Raw genomic sequence first — 24751 nt, 5'->3', positions numbered from 1 at the left:
AAACAATTTTTGCTTTATATTTACAGTTTTACCAATCCAGACAAACAAAAAAGGTCATATATATCTTGAATGTATAACATTTGTCTTTGATAACTGAATACTCTATTAAATTCAGACCAGTATTTTATATTACCCAGTATTGCCCAGTATTACCCACTAAAACCCAGTAAAACCCGGGTTTTCCCAGTATTTCCCACTGGGCTGGGCAATACTCATAAAACCCGGGTTTTTGCCAACCCTGGTAATATTAACGGGATTTAACACGGTTCACAAGTGGGGGCGATTTGGTAATCCAGGTTGGGGCAGTTTTTTTGTCGAGTCTGCAACTTTTGTCGCAGAAAGCTCGACATAGGGATAGTGATCCAGGGGCGGCGGCGATGTTAGCTCAGTTCTTAAAAGCTTTATATTTTAGAAGGTGGGAGACCTGGATGCTTCATACTTTGTATATGGTTGCCTCATGTTACGAAGTTTCCGTCAGTCACATGTCCAATGTCCTTGACCTCATTTTCATGGTTCAGTGACTACTTGAAAAAAAAAGTTAATTTTTTTGTAATGTTAAATACTCTCTTATTATAAGTAATAGGATAACTATATTTGGTATGTACGTAGCTTGCAAGGTCCTCTTGCCCGTCAGACAGTTTTCACTTGACCTCGACCTCATTTCATGGATCAGCGAACAAGGTTAAGTTTTGGTGGTCAAGTCCATATCTGAGATACTATAAGCAATAGGTCTAGTAAATTCGGTGTATGGAAGCACTGTAAGGTGTACATGTCCAACTGGCAGGTGTCATCTGACCTTGACCTCATTTTCATGGTTTAGTGGTTATAGTTAAGTTTTGTGTTTTGGTCTGTTTTTCTTATACTGTTTGCAATAGGTCTTCTATATTTTGTGTATAGAATGGTTGTAAGGTTTCATGGTTCAGTGACTACTTGAAAAAAAGTTAAATTTTTTGTAATGTTAAATTCTCTCTTATTATAAGTAATAGGATAACTATATTTGGTATGTGCGTAGCTTGCAAGGTCCTCTTGCCCGTCAGACAGTTTTCACTTGACCTCGACCTCATTTCATGGATCAGCGAACAAGGTTAAGTTTTGGTGGTCAAGTCCATATCTGAGATACTATAAGCAATAGGTCTAGTAAATTCGGTGTATGGAAGCACTGTAAGGTGTACATGTCCAACTGGCAGGTGTCATCTGACCTTGACCTCATTTTCATGGTTTAGTGGTTATAGTTAAGTTTTGTGTTTTGGTCTGTTTTTCTTATACTGTTTGCAATAGGACTTCTATATTTTGTGTATAGAATGGTTGTAAGGTGTACAGGTCTACCTGGCAGGTTTCATATGACCTTGACCTCATTTTCATGGTTCAGTGGTCAAAGTTAAGTTTTTGAGTTTTGGCCTTTTTTTCTAATACTATATGCAATAGGTCAACTATATTTGGTGTATGGAAATATTTCATGATCTACATGTACATGTTAGTCGCGCAGGTTTTATTTGACCTTGATCTCATTTTTTACAATTCATTGCTCAGTGTTAAGCTTTTGTGTTTTGGTCTGTTTTTCTTAAACTATAAGCAATAAGTCAATTTTATTTGTTGTATGGAAGAATTGTTAGCTGTACTTGCCTACCTGGCATGGTTTATCTAACCTTGACCTCATTTTCATGGTTCAATTGTCAATGTTTAGTTTTCTTGGTTTATGTTAAGATTATGTGACAGTTGTAATAAAGCTTTATTATTAGGATTATCAACATAATATCAATGATTAGTAAAGAAGGCGAGACATTTCAGTGTGTGCACTCTTGTTTTTAAAGTGGGACGATTTGTCATGGATTCCCTTCAAATATATTCTAATGTGGTTTTTGGCTTCTTCGTGCATTAACAAGCTCATAGCCATTGTTGAATTAATTGTTTTCTTTAAAATAGTCGACAAAATTGCTCTTACAAAATTTCCATTTGGGAGCCTTGAGCTCGATGGGGGAAATACTCTGCAAATACTGACAGTTGCCAGGTATGGTCATCAGAAAAGTTGACATGTTACTATGTACATTTACCATTATGTTACTTGATGTTCTTGCTATAAACACAGTACAGAGACTAGTCAATCTTTGTGAACTATTTTTTATGAGAGTCATAGAATATGTGTATACAATCAATAATTAAGAATAGTCTATTTATATTGAAAAGGAAAAGTTCTTATATGTCTAAAGAAGAGGGACGAAAGACACCAAAGGGACAGTCAAACTCATAAATTTAAAGCAAACTGACAAGGCCATGGCTAAAAATGCATTTCATGGGAGGCACATAAAATATACTGTAAACATAGACTATAGATATAGGTGAACTAGGTACAAAAGAACTCTGAATCTTAAATTCTACAAACCACCTCTGTTCTATGGAAGATAATGGTATAACTGGACTAGAAATACACACAACCTGTAATTAACTGCCTTTACAGCGCTTTCGCGCTTTGATTGAGCATAGTGTTTTTTGTTATGTGCATCCAATCGTTAGTTCATGCATCCATTTGTTCATCCATTCATCCATCTGTCCCGCTTCAAGTTTAATTTTTTGGTCAAGGTAATTTTTGATGATGTTGAAGTCAAATCAACTTGACACTTGGTACACATGTTCCCTATGATATGATCTTTATAATTTTAATGTCCGCTGAACATATAAAAAGAACGTGTGTGGGAGGACATTCATTTACTATGGACACATTCTTGTTTATAGGCTTGTATGCAGACTTTGGCATACAATGAAGTCAAATATCAACAAAAATTGGTACCTATGAAAATAATGAATCCGCTTAAGTTTATGTAGATCACAACTTCAAGTTTGAAAGGCGGCATTGCAAGAAGACACAAAATGTCATGATCCTTTCATCAAACTGTCTCTGCCTAAAAATAATCACTGATCCTGGAAGTAGGTTGCACAATTTTTTGGATATAATTTTGTTCCTAGTAGTTTAAATCTTTGTTTATTTATATCATGAAGTTAAATTTCATATCATCTAGTTAAATTTCATACTTTAATACAAATATTTAGTGATCAGGAAAAAAAATCATGATTTTTTTCAAAAGATTAATAGTTGGCATTACTCTTAAAGGGGCACTAGCTACGAGATATATAAAAAAATTAAAGTTTGATTTTTTTCTGTTCAATAAATAATGAAAGTGAAATAGTGAAATAACAATTCGCTTTTTGCAGCCAAAAAGGTTCAATGTTGTCAAATTACGCCAAGAAACATTGATAATTAGTGATTCACTTGCAAGTGAATGAGTCGACCTCTTTAAATCCGTATTCAGGTGAACTTCAATTTAACCCCTAGCTAAAGATTGACAACCCATGCATTGTACGTGTACTGTTTATTTAAAGAAAAAGAATGTAAACAATTAAAGTGAAACTACGGTATATCATTTGATTACTGATGCGATGCACATAAAATCATTCTTATATGGTTAAAAACAATGAGAAACATCTATTTTTTAATCTATAAAAATAAAATCAAACAGACCTATAAAAATCCAATTGCACGTGTTGGTTTAATCTATTCATATCTTTATTTATGTTTACATCGCCTATATGGTCATCTGAGGTCAAATAATTAGATGGTGTCTGGACTAAAATACACACGAAACGAACCTTTGTATTATCTACCCCATGCTCTGTAAACTGTTTATTTTAGACTTTTGATAGTTTGGATAAATGTTTTACATTGTTATAAATCAAATATGAGAATTTGAGTCAAATCGGTGACCATGAATTTGATAGCTAGTGCCCCTTTAAGAAACATGTCAGGATAATTAATGTGAAATAATTAGGTGGAAATTATCCTTATCTTGTGATGTTAGAGCCTTGTCAGATGCTAGTTATGTGTTTTTTAGAACAACACATATATTAGGTTCATCTTATGTGAGCTATTGCTATTGCTTGGCATCTGTTGTCATTGTCCATCTATCCCCCATCATACACTTTCAAATATCTTCTCTGAAACTACATAGCCAACTTTGAAACAGATTCTGTGGTCTCAACAAATGTTTATTTTATTCCAAAAGGATGAAAACATGTCTACCTTTAGGTAAAACTAGAAGATAGGGGTTAAAGCAGGTTTTGCCTAATATTTCAAATACTAGAGCAGTTAGGGGAACTCTGGTGAATCTACACATTGACATTTTCATGTTTCAACAGTGCCAGTCTGCCCAAGAATCAGGCAGTGGTGAAAACATGACCAAAAAAACCCACCCAATTTGACATTGATTTCAGTTCATAATATGTAGTTATGCACAAAAATAACATTCATTTCCATTTTCTGTTCTGGTAATAGAAGATACAATTTGGTTGAAATGCACTAGAAATTAACGAATAAGGGGAGATAACTCTGTAAGTTGCTATCATTCTAACCAATTTTCTAACCAAGTTATTGGATATTACCAGACACACAAAAAAAGACTAATACTTTTTAACTCAGGATGATGGTTAGTATTATATAGCATAATTAGCTAGGTGGTTTTTTTCTAATCATGTTTTAATTTTTACCTTAATTGTCTGATTCTTACAAAGACTGGCACTTAAAAATGAGACAAACCATTTGGACCAAATTTTCACTTTTTGTGTTTTTAGCTTGAAAACTATAGTAGATAGACAGAAATTTTTAAATTGCAAATTACCAGCACAATCTACAAATAGATGAACTTTCATTCAAAAAAATCCAGCTTACTCATTAAAGGAGTGATTTTCCTCCCAAATGAAAATTTTCAGGTTTTTTTTTTTAGGTTGTTTGCCTTAAATAATTGTCACCCATATTTGTTTTTACCACAATAGTGAAAACTAGAGAGAAACTAATTAGATCTGCGTCATTGCGTCTGGCTGTCCAACTGCCTGAAATAGCGTAGTTTTCGTGCCTTCTATGAAAAGGAATAATTTTCTATTCGGGTCAGCAGCTTGATAATATTGAGATGTAATGAGAGTTTTTGTAGTCATTAAAATGGAGAATGGAAATGGGGAATGTGTCAAAGAGACAACAATCCAACCACAGAACAGACAACAACAAAAGGTCACCAATAGGTCTTCAATGCAGCGAGAAATTCCCACACCTGGAAGCATTCTTCAGCTGGCTCTTAAACAAATATATTTATACTAGTTCATTGAAAATGGACGTCATACAAAACTCCAAATTATACACAAGAAACTAAAAGTCAAAATAATACAAGACTAACAAAGTCCAGAGACTCCTGACTTGGGACAGGCACAAAAATGCGATGTCAGAAGATGTAACAAAAGAAAATAAACATAATGACAATAATACTTAAATAACAACAGACAACTAGCAATTAACTGACATGCCAGATCTAGACCTCAATTAAACTGATTGAAAATTATGTCTTCATCATATGAATATCATGCACAATCCCTCCCATTAGGGGTTTAGTATTATACTATCATAAAATATATGAGAAGAGCATAACCAGTGCCATGCCAACAACTGGTTTTTAAATAAATGTGTTTTGTTCCGATGCAAAGACCCTATATGTGAATCAATTTTAAAGCCAAAGTGTGCAATCTTTGATGACCTGACAACAGTATTGTAACTATATCCCTTCTTAATAAGTCTATTTAAAGGCTTTGTTAGCTTTTGAGGTGCTTAGTGGCATTTTTATACGACCGCAAATTTTGAAAAAATTTTCGTCGTATATTGCTATCACGTTGGCGTCGTCGTCGTCGTCGTCGTCGTCGTCGTCGTCCGAATACTTTTAGTTTTCGCACTCTAACTTTAGTAAAAGTGAATAGAAATCTATGAAATTTTAACACAAGGTTTATGACCATAAAAGGAAGGCTGGTATTGATTTTGGGAGTTTTGGTTCCAACATTTTAGGAATTAGGGGCCAAAAAGGGCCCAAATAAGCATTTTCTTGGTTTTCGCACTATAACTTTAGTTTAAGTTAATAGAAATCTATGAAATTTTGACACAAGGTTTATGACCACAAAAGAAAGGTTGGGATTGATTTTGGGAGTTTTGGTTTCAACAGTTTAGGAATTAGGGGCCAAAAAAGGGCCCAAATAAGCATTATTCTTGGTTTTCGCACAATAACTTTAGTTAAAGTAAATAGAAATCAATGAAATTTAAACACAATGTTTATGACCACAAAAGAAAGGTTGGTATTGATTTTGGGAGTTTCGGTCCCAACAGTATAGGAATTAGGGGCCAAAAAGGGACCCAAATAAGCATTTTTCTTGGTTTTCGCACCATAGCCTTAGTATAAGTAAATAGAAATCTATGAAATTTAAACACAAGGTTTATGACTATTAAAGGAAGGTTGGTATTGATTTTGGGAGTTTTGGTCCCAACAGTTAAGGAAAAAGGGGCCCAAAGGGTCCAAAATTAAATTTTGTTTGATTTCATCAAAATTGAATAATTGGGGTTCTTTAATATGCCGAATCTAACTGTGTATGTAGATTCTTAATTTTTGGTCCCGTTTTCAAATTGGTCTACATTAAGGTCCAAAGGGTCCAAAATTAAACTTAGTTTGATTTTAACAAAAATTGAAACCTTTGGGTTCTTTGATATGCTGAATCTAAAAATGTACTTAGATTTTTGATTATTGGCCCAGTTTTCAAGTTGCCCCAAATCGAGGTCCAAAATAAAACATTGTTTGATTTCATCAAAAATTGAATAATTGGGGTTCTTTGATATGCCAAATCTAACTGTGTATGTAGATTCTTAATTTTTGGTCCAGTTTTAAAATTGGTCTAAATTAAAGTGCAAAGGGTCCAAAATTAAACTAAGTTTGATTTTAACAAAAATTAAATTCTTGGGCCTCTTTGATATGCTGAATCTAAACATGTACTTAGATTTTTGATTATGGGCCCAGTTTTCAAGTTGGTCCAAATCAGGATCTAAAATTATTACATTAAGTATTGTGCAATAGCAAGTCTTTTCAATTGCACAGTATTGTGCAATGGCAAGAAATATCTAATTTCACAATATTGTGAAATAGCAATTTTTTTTTTAATTAAGAGTTATCTTTCTTTGTCCAGTATAGTAAGCAAGAAATATCTGCAAGAATTTTTTTTAATTGGAGTTATCTTTCTTTGTCCAGAATCAACTTAAATCTTTGTTATATACAATATACAATGTATATTCACTTTTTACTACCAACTGATAAATTTAAATAATCTTTACCATTCAGTGATAACAAGCAGTTTTTTTACATCTTAATATTTTATGATGTATTTAAATGAGTAGTAATTGTTGCAAACTCCATTAGAATATTTTAATTGAAATTAGTTTTGGAATAAGGGAAAGGGGGATGTGATTAAAAAATTGGGTTCAATTTTTCTCATTTGAAATTTCATAAATAAAAAGAAAATTTCTTCAAACATTTTTTTGAGAGGATTAATATTCAACAGCATAGTGAATTGCTCTAAGAGAAAACAAAAATTTTAAGTTCATTTGAATACATTCATTCTGTGTCAGAAACCTATGCTGTGTCAACTATTTAATCACAATCCAAATTTAGAGCGGAATCCAGCTTGAATGTTGTGTCCATACTTGCCCCAACCGTTCAGGGTTCAACCTCTGCGGTCGTATAAAGCTACGCCTTGCGGAGCATCTGGTTGTGCTTTATAAAGAATATTACCATAAAAGATTGGATGTGATATAAGAAGTCTACATGTTGAGCAATGAATAGTGTCCTTGTACCGATGATAAAATTTAGTAAATGTTTTGACTAATTTGTGATATCGAAAACTGGTGTAATAATTTTTCAGTAATACATAAATTTCTCTCGTTAAAATTTTAAATGTTGTTACATACACAAGTAAATCGTAAAAGTTAAGATATATAAACACTGTAAGATGTTGACAAGGGAACGCAGGGGCGGATCCAGCCATTTTCAAAAGGGGGTTCCCAACCCAGGACAAAGGGGGGGGGGGGGTTCAAATTATATGTCCCTATTCAAATGCATTGATCGTCCCAAAAAAAGGGGGGTTCCAACCCCCTGAACACTCCCCCCTGGATCCACCACTGGAACGTCACCATCTAAAAATGGATGATGATTGATAGGAAATGAAAAATCATCTCTTTTTTCATAAATTTTTGTATTAAGCTTTCCGTTAATGATATAAATATGAAGATCAAGGAAAGGGCAGTGATCATTGTTGCATTAGCTTTATTTAAAGTAAGTTTTACAGGATAAATTTCTTTAGTATACATACTGAAGTCTTCATTATTGAGAGCCAATATGTCATCCAAATAGCTAAAAGTATTATTGATTTTTTGTATCAGATGTTGTTTGATGGGTCTTTGCTGATTTTAGTCATAAATTGTAACTCATAGCAATACAAAAACATTAAGTGGCAATAAGTGGTGCACAGTTAGTTCCCATTGGAATTCCGATTAACCTGAGGATATATGGAATCTCCAAAGTGAACAAAAATGTTATCTAGTAAAAATTCAAGGGTAGATATAGTATAAAAGCATGTCCAATTGACATAGATCTTATGTTTATTGTTACTAAAAAATGACCTAATAGAGTTTGAACATATGTATTCACATTCTGACTTTTCAAATGCCCATTTAATTAGGTGTGTGAATTTTTTCATAATGAGATTGAGAGGCAATGTGGTATACAGGGTGTGAAAATCAAAACTTTGAACAGATTCAAAATCGCCAATATAAGCATGCTATTTATCAAGTACTTCTAACAAGTTTTTGACACTCCTAAAGTAATTAATTCCATTATTTTCAAAAGGCCTTATTTAAACAATTTATTATCAGGTTTTTTATTGTACCAAGTGTACTGGTAAGAAGAATAGACAATTAAGTAGTGGAACATGGCTTGAAGACGTAATGAATCTTAATTTTGTAAGGTGTTTTATGAAGCTTCTGAAGCCAGTACATAGTTGGGACTTTCATTGTATTTGGTTCTAGTTGTACCTTTATATACGACCGCAAAATTTGAAAAAATTTTCGTCGTATATTGCTATCACGTTGGCGACGTTGGCGTCGTCGTCGTCCGAATACTTTTAGTTTTCGCACTCTAACTTTAGTAAAAGTGAATAGAAATCTATGACATTTTAACACAAGGTTTATGACCACAAAAGGAAGGTTGGTATTGATTTTGGGAGTTTTGGTCCCAACATTTTAGGAATTAGGGGCCAAAAAGGGCCCAAATAAGCATTTTCTTGGTTTTCGCACTATAACTTTAGTTTATGTAAATAGAAATCTATGAAATTTTGACACAAGGTTTATGACCACAAAAGAAAGATTGGGATTGATTTTGGGAGTTTTGGTTTCAACAGTTTAGGAATTAGGGGCCAAAAAAGGGCCCAAATAAGCATTATTCTTGGTTTTTGCACCATAACGTTAGTATAAGTAAATAGAAATCTATGAAATTTAAACACAAGGTTTATGACCATAAAAGGAAGGTTGGTATTGATTTTGGGAGTTTTGGTCCCAACAGTTTAGGAATAAGGGGCCCAAAGGGTCCAAAATTAAACTTTGTTTGATTTCATCAAAATTGAATAATCAGGGTTCTTTGATATGCCGAATCTAACTGTGTATGTAGATTCTTAACTTTTGGTCCCGTTTTCTTATTGGTCTACATAAAGGTCCAAAGGGTCCAAAATTAAACTTAGTTTGATTTTGACAAAATATGAATTGCTTGGGTTCTTTGATATGCTGAATCTAAAAATGTACTTAGATTCTTGATTATTGGCCCAGTTTTCAAGTTGGTCCAAATCGGGGTCCAAAATTAAACTTTGTTTGATTTCATCAAAAATTGAATAAATGGGGTTCTTTGATATGCCAAATCTAACTGTGTATGTAGATTTTTCATTTTTGGTCCTGTTTTCAAATTGGTCTACATTAAAGTCCAAAGGGTCCAAAATTAAACTTAGTTTGATTTTAACAAAAATTGAAATCTTGGGGTTCTTTGATATGCTGAATCCAAACATGTACTTAGATTTTTGATTATGGGCCCAGTTTTCAAGTTGGTCCAAATCAGGATCTAAAATTATTATATTAAGTATTGAGCAATCGCAAGTCTTTTCAATTGAAAAGTATTGCACAATGACAAGAAATATCTAATTGCACAATATTGTGAAATAGCAATTTTTTTTTTTAATTAGAGTTATCTTTCTTTGTCCAGAATAGTAAGCAAGAAATATCTAATTGCAAAATATTGTGCAATAGCAAGATTTTTTTTTAATTGGAGTTATTTTTCTTTGTCCAGAATCAACTTAAATCTTTGTTATATACAATATACAATGTATGTTCACTTTTTACTACCAACTGATAAATTAAAATAATCTTTACCATTCAGTGATAACAAGCAGTTTTTTTTACATCTTAATATTTTATGATGTATTTAAATGAGTAGTTATTGTTGCAAACTCCATTAGAAATTTTAATTGAGATTAGTTTTGGAATAAGGGAAAGGGGGATGTGATTAAAAAAATTGGGTTCAATTTTTCTCATTTGAAATTTCATAAATAAAAAGAAAATTTCTTCAAACATTTTTTTGAGAGGATTAATATTCAACAGCATTGTGAATGGCTTTAAGAGAAAACAAAAATTTTAAGTTCATTAGAACACATTCATTCTGTGTCAGAAACCTATGCTGTGTCAACTATTTAATCACAATCCAAATTTAGAGCTGAATTCAGCTTGAATGTTGTGTCCATACTTGCCCCAACCGTTCAGGGTTCAACCTCTGCGGTCGTATAAAGCTACGCCCTGCGGAGCATCTGGTTTGCTGATAGTTTCAAATTTTACAACACTCATTGTACATGGAAAAATTTCGTAAAGATTCTCTTTGCTTCAATTGATTTTGATATTTGGTGTTTTAATGCCACTTTTAGGCACCGCATTTAGGCTATTACGTGGCAGACAGTTGTTATTGGTGGCAGAAGCTGGAGTGCCTCGAGAAAACCACCAACCTTCTATAGGAAAACTGACAATCCTAGTCAATTACGATTGGAGTCGAGTACACCTGCACAAACGGGGTTCAAACTCACAACCTCAGTGTTGACTGGCTAGTGATTACAGTAATAACTACTTAGACCACCGAGGCCCCTTGCTTCAATTGAAGGGAATGATTCTAAATTTAGTCTGTAAATTGAGAAAGTTGTAGTGCTTTTCATGCTCCATAACATGACAGACATAAGCAAAGATTGCATAAAGTGTTACCCTTGACCATTCTTCCATTCTTCAGTCTGTCCCTCTGTCCATCTCATTTAGGTTTAACTTAAAGTTTTCCTCATCCAAATTTTATAAAACTGGTGCACAATGCTAAGAACCAAACTCTCAGACAGAGTTCAAATTTGGGCAGTGAATCACTTACCATTCTAGATTCATGCCTCTTTCTAAATTGGAAAATTGCTAATTTATTGGTTTTCACACTCTAACTTTAGTTTTCCTCACTCAAATTTTATGAAACTTTTACACAATGCTAAAAAAACACAACACCCAGACAAAGCTTAAATTTTTGCAGTATGTTGTTAACTGTTTTAGAGTCATGCCCTGTTGTAACTTAAATTATTGCAAACTTTTCAGTTTTACTCAACTTAATTTTGCCTCTTCCAATAAATTTATACACAATGCCATTAATCACAAGTTCACAACACACAGACAGAGTTCAAATTTTGGTAATGAATCATTTACCTTTCTAGAGTTATGCCCCTTGAAATGCATCTGCTGTGCAGCCATTTCCTTTTTGCCAACCAATAGTTTGAAATCTTAAAATGCTCAGTGTAAAATGAAAATCACATCAAAGTTTCCAGTCACAGCATTGGTCTCATTATTTACTTTGACATTTAATAAAGTTTAATAATGTGAAATAAGGTCCTAATTGTTCCTTCTTCTATCTTGTCTGTTATTAGTTCACCTGGCCCAAAGGGCCAAATGAGCTTTTCTCATAACTTGGCGTCCGTTGTCCGTTGTCGTTAACTTTTACAAAAATCTTCTCCTCTGCAACTACAGGGCCAAATTTAACCAAACATGGTCACAATCATTATTAGGGTATTTAGTTTTAAAAATGTGTTCGATGACCAGGCCATCCAACCAAGATGGCCGCCTGTGAAAATGGAACAGAGCAGTAAAATGTAGATTTTGGCTTATATCTCTGAAACCAAAGCATTTAGAGCAAATCTGACATGGGTTAAAATGGTTTGTCAGGTCAAAGATCAATCTGCCCTGAAATTTTCAGATGGATCGGAGAACCCGTTGTTGGGTTGCTGCCCCTAAATAGGTAATTTTAAGAAACTTTTGCTGTTTTTGGTTATTATCTTGAATATTATCATAGAGGTGTAATACCACCATTGATTTTCCCCTATTAGTCTTTGATAAATTTGCACTTTCCAAAAAAATGTTTAGAATTTATCTTTGTTTCAAATTAAGAAATACTTGGCATGAGTAAAGTTTTATCCTGTCCAGTTCTATAGAAAAAGTTTCACATTAAATTTCATTGCATATAAGAAAATAACCATCATTGGAAGTTAACCAATCAAATTTCTCCCCTTATTCTATCTGTGTACAAGGTTTAGTCACCATGTAACCTCAAGATTACAAAATTTTCTATAGAAATCACAAATAAAAAAAGAATGGTGTTTTGAAATACCCAAGACATATGTTTATGACACAGAAATAGTTTTACTGCAATAAAATGTAGGATTAATTACCTACAACGGTCAAATTCAAGGGAATATTTTTTGAGACCTACTTTCGTATGTAACCGGATGTGACATACCATGATTTGGTGGTATTACACCTAGATACAGATAAACTGTAAACAGCAATAATGTAAAGCAAAGTAAGATCTACAATAAGTCAACATGACCAAAAGTTGACCCCTTTGAAAAGGAGTAATTGCCCGTTATAGTCAATTTTTAACAATTTTTGGTAAATTTTTGTTATCTTTTACAAAAAAATCTTCTCATCTGAAACTACTAGGACAAAATTAACCAAAATTGTCCACAATCATCATAAGGGTATCTAGTTTACAAATGTGACTGATGACCCTGGCAGCAAACCAAGATGGCAGACATTTTTTTGCTTATATCTCTGAAACCAAAGCATTTAGAGCAAATCTGCTAGGAGTTAAATTCTTCATTAGGTCAAGATCTATCTGCTCTAAAATTTTCAGACCAATCAGGCAACTTGTTGTTCAGTTGCTGCTCCTAAATTGGTAATTTTAAGAAAATTTTGCAGCTTTTGGTTATTATCTTGAATATTATTATAGATAGAGATAAACTGTAAACAGCAATAATGTAAAGGAAAGTAAGAGCTACAAAGAAGTCAACATGACCAAAGTGGTCAATTGACTCCTTAAGGAGTTATTGCCCTTATAGTCAATTTTTAACAATTTTCATAAATTTTATCAATTTTTACAAAATATTTCCCACTGTCACTTCTGGGTCAAGTTCATTTTAGGTAGAGATAATTGTAAGCAGCAAGATTGTTCAGTAAAGTAAGATCTACAAACACATCACCATCACCAAAACACAATTTTGTCATGAATCCTTCTGTGTCCTTTGCTTAATATGCACATAGCCCAAGGTGAGCAACACAGGCTCTTTAGAGCCTCTAGTTATTTGAGTTATTGTCCCTTTTAATCTTATTTGAAAGATACATGAAATGAAGCTTGTATGGGCAATCAACCTTTTATATATAACAACTTTTTGTTCATATTCAATATGTCATGTCTTTTCAAATAGGCTATTTTTATCATCACTTTGGTTAAAATGACATTTAAGTTAAGACTGCTTGGAAACCTTTTCTCTTCCCCTTTACAAAACTAAGTCATATTTGGTATATTAAAATGTGTTTTTTTGTTGCAACATGTGCAAGATCAAAAGTAAAAGAGATCAAGGAGTTTGGGAAATCTTAGCATAATTTCCATCTTTAAATAGGTGCCAAATGAACACCAACTCTTTGTTAAAATTAGCTATAGTTAAGCACTTGTCAATTTGGCTTAATATTATTCTATTGTTGTTTTGGTTTTTTTTTTGGCAAATATTCCTGTCAAAATCAAATATATGATTTATGTGGTCCATTACAATGTGTTTTGTATTGTTATTCTGATATCTATATTATCTTTAATGTTTCTGAATTTTCATTGATTGAAGACCATGCATGCATTATCACAACCCATTTACCTTTACCCATTAAGGTTTTATTTTATATATATCAAACAGAATAGGATTTATATTGGAATCAGATGTAACTATGCAGACACCAGCTGTAAAATTAACAGGTCGTTCTAATTGATTATTTTATATAACATGTCTATGTTGAAGTTTGAATAAAACATGATGTGTTGTTCTCTTTCAATAAAACCCTCTAGATTTTCACACATCAGAAGACACACATAATTTTATATCCATTTCCCATGTTGTATGTGTAATCAACAGAATTGTCTTGTTTATTTTATAATCAATATTAAACAGTAGAATTTAATGAAATAAAATAATCAATTGTTTACTATACTAAAAGCTTTCAAAATAAATTGACATCGCAAATCACATGTGGTTTGAAAATTGATTCCTTTTATATGCTTAGCAAACATTTTTGTTACTAAACAAAGGCTGCAATCAATATTATACAGATAATTAATTTTACAAATATATAAACCTATATCACTACTTATTAATTATTTTGATCAGTATGGGGTTGGATATTCAAGGTTTTCCGTTGATGGTGTTCTTGTCTGGTTCAATGATAAAATAGTTTCACAGTTAAAGCTGCAACAGATATTATCTATAAGTGGTTACCTACTGTTGCATTCAGTTATTTTCTCTTTTATCAAATCAGTATGTTTGCAAATAAGGAAGTTTCTATTTAACTCTAAGGTATTTTTGTTTGCTGAAATAAATAGGAATCCATGCTTTGTTTCCATGACGACAACATCCACTAAATCCAACATTTGATATATGTGGTTAAAATTTATAAAAATATCAATAGTTTTAGTTCAAGTTCAAACATGTGTAAGTGCATGACAAACATTAGATTTACTATCTATATTAAAGGTGATTTATAAAATTGGTTTTATTTATTGTGATAAAGGTACTTTTAATAATGTACATGTATGTGTTAAAAGTACACTTCATATCTGTAATTGTTTTGTTGGTTGTCCTAAATACTGGCAAGTTTCAATTGTCAGTGGCAGATCCAGGAATTTTCATAAGTGGGGCCCACTGACTGCCTAAGAGGGGTTCCCGCTCCAGTCACACTTCAGTGATTCCCTATATAAGCAACAAAATTCCCCTCCCCCCCCATTAATCCACCTCTGATTGTCTTCTTAAATTAAACTCCTTTTTAAAAATGCTAATATTTTACCCTGTAGAAACACAGGTTAGATTACTATATGGCTATAGAATTCACCCTTTCAGACCACTGCTCTGTCTGTCCTTGTGCCTTGAAAGGGCAAATTCTCCTGTGGAATATGAGAAAAATATCAATCTTTTAATTTGGAGAAATATTATAAATTGTCGCTAGAATATTATCTTCTGTTTGAGTAGTTTGATATTTAGCTTTTATTTTATTTTTTCAGCTTTTACTTGTTTTATCCATTATCTTATGGTATGTCTGGTCCATCATCAATGGAAGAAGGAAGTGCATGGAGAAACATCAAATGGATGGAATCCTGGGATTTATAACCAAACAAGCAGACCTCAGATGGAAGATAGAGATCATGAATACATATACTTTTTTAGTATTTTCACATATCAGATCATGTTGAAAGTTGATATTTTATTTTATTTTATGGTGCAAAATTATTATTGCACCATAAATTTAGTTATTATTACACCAAAAAAAACTTGTAAATCTTTTCTTGTTCAATGGATTTTTCAATTCAATCCTTTATTTTGATTTATTATAGTTGAATATTTTTATATCTACTTCAAATGATCTTAGCAATGTATGCATTTCTTCAAATACTTCATGAAAAGTTTTCATTGTATTTATCTCCAGAATTTAAAAAATAGTTATACAAGATACTTTCATTGATTTCCAGTTTTTGGCCAGTTCTTGACTTTTCTTATGTGGGATTTAGTTAAGCAATTAAGAAAAAAAAAGCTAGAAAGGCAAATTGTTAATAAAAAAAAGTTCTACACAAGAAAAGAAATTGTTATTAAGTTTTGAGTAACATATTGCTCAGAATACAGGTTGTGCAAGAAAGTAAGAATACTGTGGATTCATTTATTTTCGTGGGTACCAATTTTCGTGGATTGAGAAAAATGTACATGTTCGTGGATACTTAATTTCGTGGTTTTGCCCAAATCTGCATACAAGCCTCTAGAAAATTCGGTGTTCGTTGAACATTTGATTTCGTGGTTCACCAGTTCCCACGAAATCCACGAAAATTGGTATCCAACGAATAATAATGAATCCACAGTAGGTAGGTTGAGTAGCTAGATATAAATAATATGTTTTATATCTGCTAAATAAATTGATGTATATGGCTTTTCATAAATTTTTTATCCAATTCATCTTCACTAGTTGGTTATCATTCATGGGTTGACAGAGGGAATTTTAATTATATTTATGTAATAAAGACGAGGTTTTTTTTTCTGTCACTAAAGTCATAAAGAGGTGGAATGTGTTATTGACACTTAAATTTTATTACCCTCTTTCTTTGAATTTTTTTAATGACCCTGCAGCATAATGGATAAGATATCTCTAGAACCTTTTAATTCCCAAAAAGTCTCATTTTGTAGTCCAGAGTTTATCTTAGGGGGGAGTGCACACCATACTTATCTCCTTACCCCCACCCCCACCCACATACACTTCAATCAGCCCCAGGAAGTTATATTATCACTGTGTGCACTATTCGAAGAAACTGTCAATACTTGGAAAGAAAAATAGTTTATCTAGAGTGTTACAAGTCCAACATATGTGTTTACATTGATAAAGGAAGCAACACAGAGATCAATGTCATTCATACCTTGTGACAGCTTCTACACAATAGATCAATTAGTTAGTTAATATATATGCTTTTGATAATCAGAATGTATTTATGTGTTGATAAGAGGGGGTCTCATTGGGGTATTCAGATCCAGGATCCCGCTTACTGTTTTGTCAGATTCCTGTATCCCTCTTACACTATGTTCGTAAGTAATTCTCATTTTTTTGTCATTTTCCGGGTCAATGCTCACTGTACTTATTAAAAAAGATGTTTAATATAGATTGTTTTTGTCCACCAACTTATGAATTAATTTTTGCCACTCAGAAGTTACTGTCTTAGATATGTTGGAATCTTGCACTAAGTGTTTTTTTCCATGCAATTACTTATGAATCATTCAGCAATGGGCTCTAAAGAAAATGCCATTACTGTTGATGAAATGGAAATAAAGGAGTACGATTTTGGCCTCAATTTTTAAGTTCATCTGACGAAATATTTTAGACTCTTTTTAGACACTTAAGTGTCTATTTCAATTGATTCAATTAGTTTTTGTAAAAGATTTCAATTAATTAAGTCACTAAAAACACTCCGATTCAAGCTTAGATATGAAAAATCTATCAAATTTGCCAAAAATTGTCACTTTTCATATGGTTTTTGTCAAAAATGAAAGTGGCTGCATCTGTGTTCATCCTCAACCTTTATATATATTATGTATTATCTTCAAATACAACTTACATTTCAATATTATGAATGAACACAAATGCGGCCACTTTCATTTTAGACAGAAACCGTCTAAAATTTTACTAAAATGCTAAAACTGTAAAGATTTCAGTAATTTAGCATGACTTTATGATGCTAGTACCTGAGATATGTGCATTGTATTGTCAAAAACAGACCATATTTATGTAGCAGAATCATTCTTATTTCAACTAAATAGCTTAACGATTACATAATCACAATTTTGTAAAACTGCTATATTTTGGGGCCAAAAAGGGGTCTTACCGAACTTACTCCTGTGATATTGAAGATTTTCCTTTTTGTCGTAAAGTTATGGTCCTTGATAGATTGAATTATCGGCATAGAATGTTACTGGTAAAAAAATATTGAAAGCAACTTTCAAAATACAGAAAAGCTAGTTTGCTGTCTACTTGACATTCCTTGTTATTAGACATGTTTACCTTTATAATTTAACTTGATTGTTATGATTAGTTGTGTTGTTTGACAAGTCTATTAAAAATTCATGACATTGAAACATATTTTGATGTCATTATTTATGTTGGTCATGGTATATTATTATTTAACATGAAACATTCCACAAATATATATTTATTAATGCATAAACTTTTACATGTACGGTATCCCTCAGATTCCCTCATAATGTTGGCTTGTCAGCAGACAGCCCCCCCCTTTTTGGAATGTCCTGGATCCACATCTGTACTGTATTTAGAACAAAACTAACAATGATTTAATGTCAAAGTCAAAAGGGGTCTACTGCCCTCTACTCATGACTGATTATAAAGTTACTGTAAATTATTGCGTGCATTTATTATTGCGATTTTGTCATTTTAGACTTGAATGCGATTTTAATTTTTACAATTTTGATAAAAATCCTGTTTAATTCAAAAAAGATATTTGAAAATGGGAGTTTAAATTATTGCCTTTTCAATTCTGTCGCTTTTTCTCAATAATAAAAACCTTGCAATAATTTCTGAGTTTACAGTAATTAAATCACAAGGATAGAAGCAAGCTTTTTTACCCCATTTTTAATATCATTCAATCATTCTTCAAATGTTTAATTACATATTGAAAAAAAGATTAACAGAAAATAAGAATGTGAATCTAGTCATGAGGTATATAATATATTGTCATCTGTACATCTTTGCAGTCTTTGGCCTTGAGAAAGCAACTTTTTGGCTATTGAAGCATGTACTTTATTTTTTTTTAATAAACCATATATATTTATTCATTATTTTTATTTTATATACATAAATATTTACATAAACAATGAGCTGTATTTAAGAACAATGTTTGAATTTTTACACTTCTTTTAATATCAATTTGCCAAAAGACTTCTTACATTTTAAAAAATGAATTATTCTTCACATTTAAAATGTTCTTTTAAGATTAATTTGCCAAAGAACTTCTTGCGTTTTAAAGATGTATTAGTTGGGTTAGAGCAATATCATATTAGGAGAAGGTATCTAGTTGGATGTTTTAAATGAGCTGGATTACCATATTTATCTTGGAACTGATTGGTTTAATTAAATGAAAATATAAAATAGTTGTAACTTGCAATTGTATTTTTTAAATTAAAGACTAATTTTTGTATTACTTATGTGTTTTATTTAAAAAAAAAAAAAGGTAATCCATTACAGATCTTTGCTGCAACTTTGCATAATGTTTGTGCATGATTTGGCTAATTACCATAGCCTAATAGTACAGTAAAAGTATGTTTTGATTCAAGGGAACAAAATTAATTGTATGGTATACAGCAAAGGGACAGCACCCACAACAACACATAATTGGAAGTTTATACCAAGGTCAACACACTCATTGCGTTGATTTAAAAATTTCACAAATTTCACAAACATTGGTTTATTTATTTAAACATACCAGTATGACATCACTTGTCCTGTTCTAGAGTCAAACTTAGACATCAGACATTTTGCATTTAGGTCTAGATTCCAGGACCACATAAGTTTGATCTTTTAAGTGACCTTCATCTTAATGAAGAAGAAAAAAGAGAAGCAAAGTGAACACTAAATTGGGCAATGTCCTTTAGAAATATTAAAATGGGGTCTTAAATATGATTGGTACAGGTCAAATCACTAAGAATTATTTCTAAAAAATCCAAGGTATAAAGGAAAAGTTGCCTTAAAGTATTCTAGATTTTTTGTGTTTAATTGTTTTAATTTTAAATGAAAGAACTGGTGTTTCATATATCTATAATCTGGATATTCTATAACCATATACATGTACATGTATATAGATTTCCTGGTAATAAGGACATATTTTTTTTCTAATTTATATTTCAAATTTGTTTGTCTCATAAAAATTGGTTGACACTGTTGATATATTTAGAGCATGACAAAAACCCTACTGAACCAATACGACTGCAAAATTTGAAAAAAAATCGTCGTATATTGCTATCACGTTGGCGTCGGCATCGTCGTTGTCCGAATACTTTTAGTTTTCGCACTCTAACTTTAGTAAAAGGAAATCTATGAAATTTTAACACAAGGTTTATGACCACAAAAGAAAGGTTGGGATTGATTTTGGAAGTTTTTATCCCAACATTTTAGGAATTAGGGGCCAAAAAGGGCCCAAATAAGCATTTTCTTGTTTTTTGCACAATAACTTTAGTATAAGTAAATAGAAATCTATGAAATTTCAACACAAGGTTTATGACCATAAAAGGAAGGTTGGTATTGATTTTTTGGGAGTTTTGGTCCTAACAGTTTAGGAATAAGGAGCCCAAAGGGTCCAAAATTAAACTTTAAAATTGAGAATGGAAATGGGGAATGTGTCAAAGAGACAACAACCCGACCAAATAAAAAAACAACAGCAGAAGGTCACCAACAGGTCTTCAATGTAGCGAGAAATTCCCGCACCCGCAGGCGTCCTTCAGCTGGCCCCTTAACAAATATATACTAGTTCAGTGATAATGAACGCCATACTAATTTCCAAATTGTACACAAGAAACTAAAATTAAAATAATACAAGACTAACAAAGGCCAGAGGCTCCTGACTTGGGACAGGCGCAAAAATGCGGCGGGTTAAACATGTTTGTGAGATCTCAACCCTCCCCCTATACCTCTAACCAATGTAGAAAAGTAAACGCATAACAATACGCACATTAAAATTCAGTTCAAGAGAAGTCTGAGTCTGATGTCAGAAGATGTAACCAAAGAAAATAAACAAAATGACAATAATACATAAATAACAACAGACTACTAGCAGTTAACTGACATGCCAGCTCCAGACTTCAATTAAACTGACTGAAAGATTATGATTTCATCATATGAAAATCAGGCACAATCCTTCTCGTTAGGAGTTTAGTATCATACCATCATAACATATATGAGAAGAACATAACTTGGTCATGCCAACAACTGTTTTTAGAATAAATGTGTTTAGTTCCGTTGCAAAGACCTTATCAGTGACTCAATATTAACGCCAAAATATGCAATCTTTAATGACTTGATAACAGTATCCTAATTATATCCCTTCTTAATAAGTCTATTCAAAGGTTTTGTAAGTTTCTGAGGTGAATACTGACACCTTTGTGCTTTATAAAGAATATTTCCATAAAAAATTGGATGTGAAATACCTGAACGTATAAGAAGTCTGCATGTTGAGCTATATTTACGAATGATGTCTTTATACCGATGATAAAATTTAGTAAATGTTTTGACTAGTTTGTGATAACGAAAACCCTAAAAGTATTATTAAATTTGTTTATCAGATGTTGTTTTGATGGGTCTTTGCTTATTTTTGTCATAAATTGTAACTCATAACAATACAAAAAGAGGTCCGCAATAAGTGGTGCACAGTTAGTCCCCATTGGAATCCCCAAAGCGAACAAAAATGTTATCTAGTAAAAATTCAAGGGCATATATAGTATCAAAGCATGTCCAATTAACATAGTTTTTTTGTTTATTGCTACTAAAAAATGACCTAAAAGAGTTTGAAGATAGATATTCACATTTTGATTTTTTGAATGCCCATTTAATTAGGTGTGTGAATTTTTTCTTAATGAGAATGTGAGGCAATGTGGTATACAGGGTAGAAAAATCAAAACTTTGAACAGATTCAAAATCACCAATATAAGCATGCAATTTATCAAGTACTTCCAACGAGTTCTTGACACTCCAAAAGTAATTTATTCCACTATTTTCGAAGGCCTTATTTGAACAATTTATTATAAGGTTTTTAATTGTACCAAGTGTGGTGGTAAGAAGAATAGACAATTTAGAAGTTGAACAATGGCTTGAAGACGAAATAAATCTATATTTGTAAGGGGTTTTGTGTAGCTTCGGAATCCAATACATAGTTGGGACTTTCATTGTATTTGGCTCTGCTTGTAAAGCGGTGGCTAAAAGTTTATGTTTGTTACAGATTTCGTTTTCTGAAAATGGAGTCAGTTGGAATGTTGGTGAATTGGTGATTCCCTTTTTCAGAACCGCAATGTAAAATTTACGTCAAACAATAATAATATTATTAGCAGCTTTATCGGCCGGGACAAAAACAAATTCCTTGGCTAGTTCTTTTAGTTTATGTTTGATACGAGAAATAGGTTTATTGTGGTTATTGTTAATAGTAAAATGTTCTTAAAAATGTTGAATACGTATATCAACTATCTTCATTACTGAATTAAAAAAAGAGTCCAAAGATTTTTTGTCAGCTTTTTCCCGTTTTATCCATTTTATACAGTAAGTATGGAGTGAGTCGTGGATGATATTACGACACTCATTCCAATTAATAATTGACGGGGGACGATATTTAGGTCCTTCACTGAGGAATGATTTTAACTCTCGGTCTTTTATGATGTTAAGATCTCCTGTTATAACATTGGAAATGGGTCCATAAATATATTCGGAATTACTGCAATTACATGAAGTTCACCAAAAATTGAATAATTGGGGTTCTTTGATATGCCAAATCTAACTGTGTATGTAGATTCTTAATTTTTGGTCCTGTTTTCAAATTGGTCTACATTAAAGTCCAAAGGGTCCAAAATTAAACTTAGTTTGGTTTTAACAAAAATTGAATTATTGGGGTTCTTTGATATATTAAATCCAAACATGTACTTAGATTTTTGATTATGGGCCCAGTTTTCAAGTTGGTGTAAATCAGGATTTAAAATTATTATATTAAGTATTGTACAATAGCAAGAAATTTTCAATTGCACAGTACTCAGCAATAACAAGAAATCTTCAATTGCACAGTATTGTGCAATAGCAAGAAATTTTCAATTGCACAGTATTGCGCAATAGCAAGAAATCTTCAATTGCACAGTATTGTGCAATAGCAAGTATTTTCAATTGCACAGTATTGCACAATAACAAGAAATATCTAATTGCACAATATTGTGCAATAGCAAGAATTTCAATTGGAGTTATCTTTCTTTGTCCAGAATAGGTAGTTGAATCAACTTAAATCATTGTTTTATACAATGTATATTCACTTTTACTACCAACTGATAAATTGAAACAATCTTTACCATTCAGTGATAACAAGCACTTTTTTACATTTTAATATTTTATGATGTATTTAAATGAGTAATTATTGTTGCAAACTCCTTTAGAAATTTGAATTGAGATCAGTTTTGGAATAAAGGATAGGAGGATGTGAAGAAAATAATGGCGGGGGGTCAATTTTTCTCATTTGAAATTTCATAAATAAAAAGAAAATGTCTTCAAACATTTTTTTGAGAGGATTAATATTCAACAGCATAGTGAATTGCTTAAAGGCAAAACAAAAATTTTAAGTTCATTAGACCACACTCATTCTGTGTCAGAAACCTATGCTGTGTCTAATCACAATCCAAATTTAGAGCTGAATCCAGCTTGAATGTTGTGTCCATACTTGCCCCAACCGTTCAGGGTTCAACCTCTGCGGTTGTATACAGCTGCGCCCTGCGGAGCATCTGGTTTAAAATTTGAAAACAATCTTACATTGCAACCTGAATCATATGGTGGTTTTTTTTTAATAGTGGCTCTAAATATTGTCCTCATTTATCTATACCTTAAGTCGTAATTGACCTCTACCTAACAAAACAAACGTTAAAAAAAGTATTTTCATGTTATAATGTTTCACTACTGGGTAAAAATGTTAACTTGATGCCTGTTAAACTGAACTTGCTGCAATTGTATGCACTTGTACTAAGTCATGAGCCTGTTGTTCAGTGCATCATGTTATCGTTTGTTGGTATGATTCACAAGTGAATATAAATTAGACTGTTGGGGTTTTTTTTGGTTATAATTGTTTTACACTATTCATTTTGGGGTCCTTTGTAGCTTGCTTTTCGGTGTGATCCAAGGCTCCATGTTAAAGGCCGAACTTTGGCCTGTATTATTAACTTGTTATACATTGCGACTTTGATGGAGAGCTGTCTTATTGGCACAGTAACCTTTACCATACTGGCAAAAGCCTTCTTATTCTGTTCAAATGTAGTAGCAGTTTTCGATTTGGAAGAAAAAGAAACAAAATGCCTTTTAAAGTTGCAACAATTGACAGAATTAGTATAGAGGTCATGGCAAGATACCAAAGGAATATTCAAACACCATTGCAACAACAAAAGGAACGATCGAAAGACACAGTACAAATTACAAAATTGAACTAGACAAACCCTCCTAAATCTAAGGTGATCCCGGAATGCAAGGTGACCATACTCCACATATGACACAAACGGGTTGATCATGCAAGTACAAACTCTTATGTCATAATGAGAAGTCTGATTTAGTGATGTAACATTAGAAGAAAAGAGGATTGGATTATGGTTGTGACAGTTGGAACATATTAGTTCGTCGTCATCTGAGAAACATTTCCGATGATGGCGTCTGCAAATCAGATTTCAACATACTTGGAACCCTTGAAGTTTTAATGTATCTAATCTCGTTAAAAATAAAAATAAAAAGTCAGCGACGGATGAGTCGAATTCTATGTAAGTTATAGCAATGATATTGCTGAAATTTGACCAAGCATTTTTTTTATAAAAAGGAAAGACGAAAAGTCCACAAAATAACAAAATAATAAGTTAGAAATAAAAGATTAAACACAAAAACCCCACCAATTACTCTAAGGGGGGCGGATTCCATGTGCCCAGGAAGATTAAGCAGTGGTTGATC

At 32.3% G+C, this 24751-nt stretch overlaps 1 protein-coding gene and 1 long non-coding RNA gene across 2 annotated transcripts in view; both read left to right on the top strand.

The window, feature by feature from the left end:
• Nucleotides 1-16180, top strand: part of LOC134712607 (protein O-mannosyl-transferase 2-like) — a 49447-nt gene extending 33267 nt beyond the window's left edge. Inside the window, exon 20 of the mRNA XM_063574329.1 lies at nucleotides 15549-16180. Coding sequence (XP_063430399.1) covers nucleotides 15549-15654 — 106 coding nt within the window. The 3' untranslated portion in view covers nucleotides 15655-16180. The remainder of the gene's footprint in view (nucleotides 1-15548) is intronic.
• Nucleotides 16181-16400: 220 nt separating this feature from the next.
• LOC134712601 (uncharacterized) lies at nucleotides 16401-19232 on the top strand. Its single transcript, XR_010106302.1, has 2 exons — nucleotides 16401-17551; nucleotides 17683-19232. It is a non-coding gene; the product is annotated as an uncharacterized LOC134712601 (long non-coding RNA).
• Nucleotides 19233-24751: the final 5519 nt, after the last annotated feature.

Source organism: Mytilus trossulus, chromosome 3, assembly GCF_036588685.1.
Source record: "Mytilus trossulus isolate FHL-02 chromosome 3, PNRI_Mtr1.1.1.hap1, whole genome shotgun sequence".
Classification (NCBI taxonomy): domain Eukaryota; kingdom Metazoa; phylum Mollusca; class Bivalvia; order Mytilida; family Mytilidae; genus Mytilus; species Mytilus trossulus.
The sequence above is the reverse complement of the archived record's forward strand: the minus strand, read 5'-3'. Positions and strand labels throughout refer to the sequence as shown.